General features: G+C 43.0%; 1 protein-coding gene across 2 annotated transcripts in view; it reads right to left on the reverse strand.

The window, feature by feature from the left end:
* SLC7A2 (solute carrier family 7 member 2) overlaps positions 1-13,116 on the reverse strand; it is a 34,643-nt gene continuing 21,527 nt past the window's right edge. For both annotated transcript variants that reach the window (XM_029935072.1, XM_029935080.1), the window contains 5 exons: positions 11,365-11,467; positions 9,581-9,786; positions 8,490-8,656; positions 7,694-7,802; positions 1-5,207 (listed from right to left, as the gene is read on the reverse strand). In XM_029935072.1, coding sequence (XP_029790932.1) covers positions 5,011-5,207; positions 7,694-7,802; positions 8,490-8,656; positions 9,581-9,786; positions 11,365-11,467 — 782 coding nt within the window. In that variant the 3' untranslated portion in view covers positions 1-5,010. The remainder of the gene's footprint in view (positions 5,208-7,693; positions 7,803-8,489; positions 8,657-9,580; positions 9,787-11,364; positions 11,468-13,116) is intronic.

The following is a 13,116-nucleotide window of genomic DNA, read 5'->3' on the forward strand; positions in this document are numbered from 1 at the left end:
TTATCGTAAGTCATATTACAATTTATTTAAAAAGCACATGGTCACATTAGAAAGCATATTTTACAGTGGCAAAGTAGCAATAGTCTTTATTTATTACACTTCTAAAACATAATCCAACATTATAAGTAAAAAGGAGCTCTGATTATCATTTAAAACATTTAAATTTGAAATTATCTACTAAACAGAAAATCTTTACATTCAGACAAGGGCAATGCATCTGTTGGTGTTTTACAGACACAGAGTTTCTGTAGGTCTGGGTCCTATCAATAGTTCCTGTTAAGTACAATGACGACAAAACAGAGCAGTAGAGCACGGGGGTGGCTGTGGCGGACACCAATGAGGAAATGCCCCTTCACCAGGCCTGGCCAGTGGCCCCGCCCTGTTGGCGACGCCAGCTGAGCCCGGGCCCGTGCACTTCCCACCTCAAGGCTGTCAGTGCCCGGGCGTGGACTGCAGTGGCCCAACCCTGTGGGACCAGTTCCAGGAAGCAGCCGTCCTTTCCTTGAGTCCTTACCATTTACCTCGATGTGTCCGTGGGATATTCGGACCCCACCCTCCTCACGGGCATGTGACAGGTCTTTCACTTTGCATCCCAGCCTAGCATCCCAAGACCCCACCCGACAAGGCTAGCTCTAGGCTAGCTCTAGACGCTTACACTTGGCAGGCTGCCTGACCCTAGAACCAGCCCGGGCCCCTGGTCATGACCCCCGCGGGGCACCAGTGGTCAGCGAGGGGCCTTTCGGGCCAGATTACAGCGGTGGCTTCGGCCAGGGCGAAGAAAAGCGAAGGATATTTATTACTCGCCGCCGACAGGGCTGCCGCGTGGGCCGAGCCAGCACAAGACACGTTTGAAATCAGTAAGACTAAACTGTGTACATATAAACAATATTGAATGTTACAACAACCAACAACCACAAAAACAGAGCAGGCCTCTCAAAATCCAGAAACCAGAAATCCATTTAAAAATGTTTAAATATAATTATACAAAGAGAAAAAAATAATCGCAGCTAAACCACAAAGTTAAGCAACCTTATTTGCACATCTACAGGACTGTGCTGGCATTATTTGCTACTTGAACTTTGGTACTTTTCCCCTTGATATTTTAGGACATGTCAGAGAACGTAAGTAGGAAATGTACAGAGAAGGCACTATTTTGGCAGTAGCAAAAAGAAAAAAACAACTTAATCCCCTCTCTCCCTACCCCCAAATTCACGCTGATCATGTGAATTTTAAGACTCCATGATGTACATTCTAAACCCAGTCCTTTAAAATGCCGGGCGGACTGTAGTTTGGGTGTTAACCGCGGAGCACATCAGGAGACAATCAGGCAGCGGTGTCACGAGGGAGAGCGGGAATCTTGGCACAACGTCACGGAGAAAGAAGACTAATCTGTTCGTGTGGCATTATCAGGACCGCGGGGCAGAAACTTGCCTTGCTCTCCCTGCTAAGCATTCACATTAGTTTAGAAAATAACTCAGTAAATATAGCCTGATTCAAAATATGGTTAACAACTGCCAGGACTCAGCACATACATTGGTAATTTAAAAAAAAGTTAAAAAAAATCCTTTATTCATTATATTAAAAGAGAGCCTTTTGTATTTTAAAGGAAAATAATTCTGAAACAGATATTTTCTATTAACTATGGATGGAAACAGTGAAGTTCGTTTTTTTCTCTAAAGTATATACCCCAGAGGATGGTTTTGGTCTTAGGAGGTTTTCTTGATGTTTATCTCTGGGGAAAATGTGGGTAGCAATCATCTACCTGTATCTCGGTATTTATCAAAAGTTCTAATACAAGTTTTCTCATAAGTTGTTTTAAATTTGAATTTGTATAGCTACAACTAGAGAGTAGGCACTGCCTTCATATGGTTACTCATAAGTCATCTTTCCCCTTTTTTTCAAGGGCATAAATAATGATGCTATTATAAGTTTCTCACTGAAAATGTTAAGACAGTGTATTTCCCGGTGGAGGAAAGAAAAGTAATTTAAACTGTATTCACTCAGTCATGACTAAGAGAATACGGGGTATGTATTTTTTCATTCGTGGAGAGGAGTTTATGTGAGTGTGACTGATTACCAGTCAAATCTAAACAAAACATTTTGGTAATCCTAAGAAAGTAAAAGCAGGATTTTGTTCTTAATACGAATGTAGATGTAGGAGGGGGTGGCTGGTAAAGGAGCCAGTAGTACGGCTTTTACTAATAAACACAGCGAGACAGAGAGTCCGGAAAGGCACCCCAGAAACAAGTAAACAGAAATTCCCTAACACCTCCTTCCCCTGCTCCATCTCAGATTATAAAGCACCTGTTAAAATGTACTAGAGTTTAGTGATTCCATATTATATTATAAATATATCTTTCTTAAAGAATCTATAGAAAATACCATACATATAAAATTGCTGTATATTGCAAAATAGTTTAAAACCTAAAAATTTTGTATATGCATACCTATCTATATAAAACATTATTTTTTCTCCACATCAATTGGGTTTTCTTTAAATCCATATAATGGTATTGTTTCCAAAGCCCATCATAAACCCAACCGACTTATACACTTTTTGAAATACACAGACATATACATATATATACACACACTCATACAGGGATATAGCACATATTTGAGTCTTCACAGAAAAAAAGCAGTCACTGACAAAGCATCTTTTCATAGATATTTATGTTTGCCAAGTGTTCTAATGTGGAAAAATAATGTTTAACTAAATTCTGCTCCTAATTGAACACAGTGGGCATAATAGTTTTAGCTGCCTATCACATTCTAAATAAATTTCTTGATTTTGTTACAGTAAAATACCTAAACATTTGTATACGAAATTCCTTATGTTCCCTGTGTTAAGGGCCTATTCTAGATTGATTCTAGAATAAAAAGGGGTGCTCAGTGTGCTACTCTCACAGCAAGGACTTGTGATCATACCTAAGGTCCTAACAAAAATATTTTACCCCTTGCATATCCAACTCTTCCTCTCTAGGGAAACATGCTTGAAAGAGAATTCCGGGCTTCAGATCTTACCATGTGCACCCTGGAAACTGTGGAATGTCAGTACTGAGTTCCAGGTCAGGGATGCTGCAACACTAGCAGCCAGGAACCCAGGTGCTCGACCTGGCTCCCGGACATGTAATCACAATAAGCTCTTGGTTTGACAGAACAATCACAACTTGCTTTTCAATGGCATCAGTGAAATAACTGATCTCTTGGAAGTGCTGTCAGAAAACAAATGTTTTCCTTGCCTTTCGATTAAGCTGGTCAACTGGCGTGCCTGACAACGTACATCCTGGGAATGTAACCCATGTATGTAACATACATACACATGTTAGCCTCTAGCCTCAGCTAGTAAACCATGTAATTATTTGCAAGAAAAACAATTCATGAGAAGCAATGCACACTGCAGAGAAATAGTCCACTATGAGAGAATCCTCTGAAGTAAAATATAGTAAGTAGAGAATCTAACATGTAAAAACAAATCATTTACTTATATAAAGGTTACTGTGTTTATATAGCTTTAATTCAATTGGGTTACATTTTTTGGAGGCTGGAGGTTTTAAATGATCATGTACTTAACCAAAATATTTTATTCCCCAATCACTGCTGGGTTATTATAGAATACTAGAGTTCTTATTAATAGATTTAGTGTGGTCAATTAAAAATAAATGAGATAAAAAGTGCCAAACAATTTATGGGATTGGGAGAAGAAGAAACATTCCTGAATGTTTCCAAAAGAAACATCAAAGGCAAATTAGATCCAAACCCTTCAAACTGGGTCAAATGAAATTTAATATCTGAATAGGCACTTTAAACTCAGAACAGGGGAATTTTTTCTTCCCATGTCCCTTCAGTTCTCCTCTTTGGCATGTAATAGACATACTTTGCTACTATAGCCCCTCATATCTAGGGCAAAAGACAAAATAACAGAAACAAAGGAGTGAAATCTGTACCTGAGGAGATTTAAAAAAAAAAAAAAACTAAACTATGATTAGTTTATTAAGTAATGGAAAAAAGTGTGAATCATTCCAACTGTCTGATCTAGAAGATTCTACTGGCTTATTTTAAGTGACTTTAAAGACAAGGATGTTTAGTGTCGACTTTTCCAAGCTTAGGTCTAACTCTGATTTTCAAATATACCCTTGTCACTGCCACTTACTCGAGCTTTCTGGCCACAGGGACCAGCTTCACTTTCTAGCATAAAGGGCCCACGTAGGTCCCACATACTGCTCTGTAGCCCTGACTGGACTGAGGGGCACACAGCACTCACAGCGGGTTAAGTCTTCATATATAAGGAGCACATCTCTTAAAAAAGACGGCGGTTGAAAGGGTCCCATCGGGTGACATGGAACGCCACTCTCGCCCTGTGTGGTATGTGGCAGATACAAACCCCTGTGGTGGATGACGTTTGGGAAAACTCCCATACTTTGTAGACAAAAAGTCTGTGCTAAACCCTGGCAGTCATAAGTCACAGAAAAGGCTCATTTGTTATCCCCCGCTCTTGCTCCTGACCAATGGCAGACACCAAGATGGGTAACTACATTTTCAGCATGTTCTAATTGACATTAGTGAAACCTAGTAGAGAAAAGCAACAGATATGTCCCCAAATGCAGCAGGCACATACGAAACACTTTTCTGTTCAGGGATTGCCTCCATTAAAGTATGTGCTACAAGCCACCAATTAATGACAACACCAGAAAAATGTAATGGGGTAGTGGTAAAACACAACCCACTTTCAACAGTCATAGATAGACCCCGCTACACACACACACACCCACACACCCACACTCACCCACTATTTGGGGGGTATTCACCGCTGAGGGAGAGCTTGGGAGGTCCCCCCAGGTACATAATTCACCATCTGAGGAGGTGCTGGCCAGGTAAGTATAAGTTAGGGTGAAGGAACTATGTTTGCAGCAAACCCACGGCAACCCAGCACGATGCTGACACTGTCACGGTTTACTCCACGGAGGACAGGTACGTCAGGACTGTGGACCAGCTCGGCGCCTGCAAGCGTTAGCATTCGCTCGTCTTTTCGTGGAATATGAAAGGCAAACTCAGGTTTCTTTGGTGATGGTCATTGGCTTGAATGGCAGATTTTTCTTCTGCGGCTGCATGAATGCTATCTGAGTAAGTCTCTTCTTCATCTTCTCCACCCTTCGGATTGCCTTCCAGGCTGTGTCTAATGCCATAAGCGAAGTAGATCAGGAAACCTTTTTGAGGAAGAAAATAAATCAGTGTTTTAAGCACGTCAGAAAATGTCTGAATGTGGAAAGTTTAATATAGAACTTAATATTCTGTCTTCTCTTTCCAGGCTATTTTAGGACAGAACGCAAGAGGATTTCCCTGCATCAGGTCCCTCATGGACGCTTTCCCAGCACAATGTGGTTCTCCATTTTTAACATCCAATCTTTATAGAGCGTATATTTCTGTCAGTAGGTGTTTTCAGACACTGATGTCAAAAAATATATTTATTTTCTCAAAACTCAATACTAGTCTAAACAAAAGGACGGGGGCGGGGGTAAAACCTCAGAATGACATCCCAAACACAGGTGGGGGGTCAGAGTCACAGTGAGGTACTTTGGAAAGCATGCCCTACGTAAACAAAGAGGACATGTGTCAACATGTTACTGTCACCAGGAGAGGCCAAACAAGTGTGTACAAAGCAACTAGTTATTAACAGTTATGCTGGCTGGGAATTAGAGGCAAAGGTTTTAAGTATCCCCACCAGATAGTGTATTACTTACATGTAGGCATTTTGCTTTGAGTTATATACTTAAAAATTGGTTGAGAGTTTGGGGTTGATGTGAAATGCATTATAATTCCCATCTAAAATAATGGGAAGTAGGCTACAACTAGCATTGGGGCAGGCACGTGGAGGAATGATTCTACTTTCTCTCATGGCCTCGATGGTTTAAAGACCCAGCTCTCTCTCTCCCCACAGAAAGGTACCATCATCACCATTTTACAAAGAAACAGGCACAGAAACAAAGGCAGCTTGGCTTCGGCCACACAGTGAATAAATGGAGGACGGAGATTCAAAGAGAGTCTAGCTCCAAAGTTGATGCTCTTAACTAAGATCAAGTACATTAAGCCACAGTGGACTGGGTTTGAGGAAAGGAGCAAGGGCGCGTGGAAAGGCAGAAAGCATTAAATTCTCTGCCAGATTCAAAAAAAGATTCTTCTGGGCTTGGAGGAGGGGAGAGAGTTCCAGAGTCCTGTGCCCTGGGGGTTCTGGGCTCTGCCCCCTGGCAGCAGGACCACTAAGGAATGGCTGCGTGGCTCCACCCTGAGGGGGGGGCTCACTGGCGGGATTCCTGTCAGGATCCGGGCCCTGAAGCAACACAAGCACCAATGAGAAGTGGCCACAGTGACAGGAAGAGAGAACAACCCGGTGTAACCTGTGTGGATGGGTAACTGTGTCCCGAGGCACCAGCACCCCAGTTCCCTGGCCCAGTGTGAGGGCCCCAAAGTACGGGCAGAACGCTAGTGTGCATGTAGGGAGATGAGCAAAACTGAGGGAGGTCAGATCTCCCATTGCTCAAGTGGGTTGGGGGCTTGAAATTGAAATAAAGTTAATTTCTAGCCAAAGCAAATAATTACACAGACAATGGTGAGTTAGGTTTATTCTTGCTAAGCCAAGGGGAGGACTGTCAAAAAGCACACTCTTCAACTGCTTGGGCGACCCAAACAATGCAGATTTAGCTCTCGTTTCTCACTGCTTCAACTTATAGACATTTCTCCTCACATTTCCTTTAAAAATGTTTATTTATGTTTGATAGAGACAGCGGGAGCAGGGGAGGGGCAGAGAGAGAGGAAGACAGAGGATCTGAAGAGGGCTCTGTGCTGACTGCATCCAGCCGGATGTGGAGCTCAAACTCACAAATGGAGATCAGGACCTGAGCCGGAGTGGGACAGTCAACCAGTTGAGCCACCCAGGCGCCCCTCTCCTCACATTTTTAAGACAAGTGCTCAGGGCTTTGGTTACGACATATGTAAACTCTTATTTTATGACTCAATATTTCACACAGGAAAGGAATCATAATGAAAAACAGTGTACTATAGATATAAATAAGCTCACTCACGTGAGCGGAAAAGAAATTTCTTGCTATTATCTCATTCAAAATGTCTTCAGGGGCACGTGGACAGCTCAGTCGTTTAAGCATCTGACTTCGGCTCAGGTCATGACCTCACAGCTTGTGGGTTCAAGCCCCGTGTCGGGCTGTGTGCTGACAGCATGGAGCCTAGAGCCTGCTTCGAGTTCTGTGTCTCCTCTCTCTGCTCCTCCCTGCTCAGGCTCTTTCTCAAAAATAAATAAGCATTAAAAAAATTAAAAAACAACACAAAACCAAACTATCTCCAGAAGTCCACTGCTACACTGACAAGAACGGGCTTTGGCATCAAAGTCTTATAGTTCACAAATTTGATCCTTTGACTTTTTGGGGCTTCCTTTTTTTCTCTCCCATTAATTGGAGAAAGCAGAACCTAAAGGGTTACTGGGAAAATGTAGTTTAAAAAAAAGGGATCTGAAAACATTTGGAAAAGTAAGTACTCTGATGATCTAAAATTTGGGAAAGGAAGAAACTGAGAAAAACCCTCTGCTTCCAGGAAGGGGAGGGGACGCATTTCTCTAATCACAGCGCACGAAGCTGGAAAGACAGAGCCACGGTTCAGCAAGCTAAACCATTACAAGACCCACCAAGCGCCATCCAGATGCTAAACCGGACCCACGTGTCTGCGCTCAACTGGACCATCAAGTAAATGTTCACCAGGATGCTGAAGGCCGGCAGAAATGGTAGGAATGGAACCTAAGGGGGAGAAACATCTTCACTATACTTGTATTTGGGAAGCACACTCCCCAAACGGTGTCGACATGGTGACAAGGACCTTGACATCTGTGCCGTCACGCTGTCTCAGTAAGCTTATATCCTTACAAAAAAGGACCACCTGAAGAAAAACCGTTCCTGGAGGGGGTACTAACAGGAGCGTCCCATTTCACACTCGTGAAGCTCAGCCCAGAGCAACAGGGGGTCCACCCAGCCTGCTAACATCTGCAGTGGATGTTAGGGTTTGGATTAGTTTAGGGTTTACTGGTTTGGTTCAGATATCAGCAGGGCATGCTTCCGGAAAGTCTGGATACACCTGGCATCTGAGGGGGATCCTTCCAGGAAGCTCTCTTCAAGCCCAAACCTGCTCTTAGTTCAAATCCAACAGAAGAATTATAGCAGAGGGGCTTTTAGTGGGAATAATTTAAAATAAAATCTTCTTCTTCTTTGATACCACAGGTTACTTGACAAGAAATCTGTTTACTATTATACTTAATAATGTGATAGGAGCATATTCAAGGTTTTGAAAAGCTAAGCAGAGAGAATCCTTAAGACAAACACTCTTGCTCCTGGTTAACTTCATCAGAAGTGATTTTTTTAACTTATAAAACGAACACAGGAGAGAAACTGTGCGTAATATTCAGGGCCTCTAACGTTCACGATTCGTACCATGAAGGCCACTTTCTGCTGGTTCTGGGGCTGCCTCCAAATGGTGAGCACGACGAGGGCGCAGAGACCGAGGAAGAGCACAAGCAGAGCGAGACTCCAGGCCTCCAGCCGGGCGATGGCGTGGACCCCGTACGTGGTCAGGACGCTCAGGCCCAGAACCAGAAAGGCTGTAAAGTGATGCGCATGGAGAACAAAGTCAGCACACGCGTCACTCGGATGCCCTCACTTCAAGCAGTCTATTTCGATCAAGTTATTTCAGTATCTTCTTTGTCAAATACTAAGAGTCTTCATTTCCATTACAGGAAGACGTGGCTGGTTCCACTGACGTGAACACCGCCACAGGCTTCCTCCTGACGGTCCTCTCCTCCCCTCCTGGCACTACCATCTTGTCCTCCTGCCCAGGCGACCTCTGGGTCCTCCTTTGCTACACTCTCTGACTGCACCACATGCGTTGATGGGATACTTTCTGTTCTCAAATGGGAAATGGCAGGTCTGCCCATTGTCCATGGTGGGAAACAGTGATTGTTAATGCAGACAAATAATACACGATCTGTGCCTTTTCCCTACTTCAGAAGGTGATGTCACTACCCGCCCGCCCTTCTCTGACCTTCACAACACTCCTCTGTGCTCCGGGGAAGCCTGTGCTTCCTTAGGTCCTGTTCCTAATAATCCTGTTCCTTAAAGCCTACTGAGAGCAGGGGCCACTCTTGCAATGCCCAGTGCCCAGAGCGCTCCTGGCACGGTGCCGGTGCTCAGTAAATGTGGCTGAAAATATCACTGATTACGTAACCGTGGGTAAGCAAACAAGATGTTCTACATCGTGTCCCGGTTCGTTACTGGCAGGTGTTCCCGGGAGCACCCGACAGCCACCGAGATGTACCAGTTTTGTACAGCAGCCACTCACACCTTGCTTCTTCAGTGACACGACACATTTACCCCACTAATCATGCTCTCCACTACCAGTGAGCCGCTGGGCGGAAATTTCAGGGCTCAGGGCAGTGGCAGATGTGTTCTAAGGCAAGGTAGGCCTCTTCCCTCTTTACCATCAGACCCGCTCCACCGGCACACACCGTGCCAGTCGGAGGACTTACCGAGGAATCCCACCAGAAAGCTCACGAGAGAAGAGGACTGTTGTGTAGGCAGGGCCGAGGGGCTGACGAGGATCCGCAGGCTGAAGCCCTGTCCCTGCAGCATGGTGATCTGGGACTCGCTTTTCGAAGCGGCATTGGCACACGGTCCCAGAGCCTCTTTCTCAGGACAGCACTTGGGCTGCTCGTAAGATAAGCCGGGCTGGTACCTATCCCCAAAGAAACGTCCGTGTCTTCATTCCCAGACAGACACTTGGCCCAAATGTCACCGTAAATTCTAAGCGAGACACCTTGCAGGGTCCCAGCCTGGGCAGTAAACTGACACTTGTCATGACGCCAGCCCAGAGCATGCTGAGCCAGGCCACAAACCTGCTCAGTAAAACATCGGCAGCAACTCTGAATTTCCTCTGACAGCCATTTAATTACATGGCTGTACATGGCTGGTACCGTGACATACAGATGCAGAAGAGATTTTCCCAATGAGGCGATTATGACTAGAGGATGATTATCCTGAAAATATCTGAATCCAAAGAAAACGTGGTTCAAGAAAATAGCACAGAAACTGGTAAAGCATCAGCTACAGAAGAACATCCAGTCTTCCGGTGGGCATTCCACGGCCGCTGGCAATCTGCCTCTCGGGCCTGTCTTCCTCTCCCGCCCTCCGGTGTGACCCCGCTGAGCTCCGCCCGGCACTCCGCCCCCTCCCAGCCCGGTGCCTGCCAACTCCCTGTATCAATCCTCTTCCTCTCCAGCCTACTTCACCTCCAAGATCTGCCCCAGGCTCCTCAGTGTGGTCTCCTTCCTCTGAGAAGCCTTTCCTTAAAGGTAAAAGTAACATTTGTCCTCAATCTAAAGAAGAAATATGCTCACTGAGGAAAAAAATAAGACAAAATATACAGAAGAAAATCGAAACTACCCATAGTACTAACTACTACCTAGTGTTAATCCCTGCCAGCATTGTGGGGCAATTTCAGCCCGGCATAAATGCATATGTATGATTTCTTCATGTAAATCTGTGGTATTATTTAAATAAATTCAGATGTTAATACAGGTTTGGTGAATCAGATACATTTCTTCATATAAGTAAGTATCATGTTATTTGCTGTAGAAGAAAAAGAGTACCCTCATTTGTTTAACCATTCTGCTATTGGTATGCAGCTCAGCTCAATTTTTTCACCATTGCAAATTACCTTTCTCATAAACATCCTTTATCTGTCTCTATATCCATACAGATATACATATAGATATCGCTATATTTATATATCTGTATGTCCTCTTTGGTTAAAATCTTTATTATAAAACCTTAGCAGATGAAATACTGGGACAAAAGATAGTATATTTTTAAGTGTTTTTATACATTATAAGAACTTGTCATTCATATAGATTAGGCCGACTTACTGCTAATTATCAACTGTACTTAATTATTTGCTAAGTAAGGCCTGAGGCTCCTGGGTGGCTCAGTCAGTTTAGCATCCAACTTCCACTCAGGTCATGATCTCATGGTTCCTGGGTTCGAGCCTCGTGCTGGGCTCTGTGCTGACAGCTCAGAGCATGGAGCCTGCTTCGGACTTTGTGTCTCCCTCTCTTGCTGCCCACCCCAGCTCATGCTCTCTCTTAAAAATAAACATTAATTCTTTGCTAAGGACTTAGTGTGTTTATGATACTTTATATTGATGTTTTTCTGCTCATGACCCCTCACCTCTGTGAGACCACTAGCTCCTCGAAAGCAAGGATGGTGAGTCCTAATTTTCTTGATTCCCTGCACGGGAACGGACGAGGACACTCACCTGAGGATGAGAACACACGCTGCCACCAGAGAGTAGGCCAGGAGCGTGCCAATGGACATCATGTCCACAAGCGCCTTCAGGTCAAAAAGAAATGCCATCACAGCTATTGGGGGAAGAGCAGAATGGTAAAGAGAACGGCCTAGGATGTAACTCCATACAGCTGATAACTTTCACATCAGGGACAACTGGCACTTTATGGTCTCAGTACCAATGGTAAATCAAACAAACTACAGAAACTGTATTTCTCTCAGTTAAAAAGATGTTCCTTAGGTCATATACACTGGAGTGAAACTTCAAAACCCTTTGGCTGTCTATCAAGTATAAAACACGTCTACTTTGATTACTTAAAAAATATTGGCCTGACAAAGAGTGAAAATATCATGACAGAACACTCCCCTTTGATGTTTCAAAAGAAAAACATTGCTCAGAAATGAGGACTAGCTCTTCTGAAACAGCCAGTAAGAAATTCAAATAGAGGAGCTTTCATTAGAGATGTCCCACCATCATTTGAATTTCCATCTGCATCCTGAATTATACATATACGAAATAAAGTAATTTCCAATTAAATTATGTTTCTGGTATAGGTGAAATTCCACGCTGGTTAAAACCCCTCACTTGGGGAAGATGAACTAAATTTGCAAGATGAATCTATGTCCTACACCCAAATTGCAGTAATGTTATGAGGCAAAATATACTTTCTAGCTGAATAGTTAACTTGTACTTGGCAATTTTTTTCTCCATTGAAACATCAAATACTAATAACACCGACTTGACCACACAGTTGCCTCAATCTTCGTTAAGTAGAAACACCACATTCTAATCCCACGGTGGACCAGATGTCTCTTAGCAAGCTTTATAGCTCTATGATCTCAATTTATCTTTAATCCAATAATCCTACTAGAAAGGGGAAATTATATAGGCTTAACTATACACAGTGGCCGGAATTTGACCATTTTTGACTTCCAAACTAGTACTTTCACATGGTTTGACCTGATAACGATCCTCATTTTACAGACAACCTTGCAGTTGTAACTTAGCAAGGCTACAACTATGAGGTGACACCAGAATCCCATGTAACCCTACCTCTACCTGCTTCCCCAGGTCCCTTCTACATTCCACATCATTTCTTTAAATGCACCTCATGCCTTACTTTGAAAACCTTCCATTGCTAGTATACTTACACATTAGAATACTACAATTTCAGTATGTTTTGTAAGAATCACAAATAGCAAAATAAGTAGTGAGATGGAGGAGAATGATTAATTACCCAGATAAGCTCTCTGATCCCAGGGAGGTGTGGGAGTAGAATAACAAAAATATAGTATTTCAGAACACTAAGAAAAAGCCTTCTGCTACAATTATCCTCTTTCAGTTATTCATGTCAATATATTATGTTGCCAAATTAAATTCTTCCTGAAGAAAGAAGGATGTATTTTGTAAAACTCTGAATATAAAATAAAGTACTGCTGGGCAAGAGTTCACTGGGACAAAATAAACATTTTTATGGAATAAATAAAATGTATGATCCTTTGTCAAGATTAATAAACTCTTTTCACTAGCATAATGCACTGTTAAGTAATAAAATGGGCTTTAAATAATCTAGTGCAACCTCTATTTTATGGGGGCAGGAATATAAGCGTTAAGCAAATAAGTGACTTTACCTTCCAATATGTCTAATAAACTGCCAAATTTATTAGAAAACATTTACAATGTGAAGTTGTTTAGACAAATACTTTCTGACTCCGAAAAAAA

Source organism: Suricata suricatta, chromosome 1, assembly GCF_006229205.1.
Source record: "Suricata suricatta isolate VVHF042 chromosome 1, meerkat_22Aug2017_6uvM2_HiC, whole genome shotgun sequence".
Lineage (NCBI taxonomy): Eukaryota > Metazoa > Chordata > Mammalia > Carnivora > Herpestidae > Suricata > Suricata suricatta.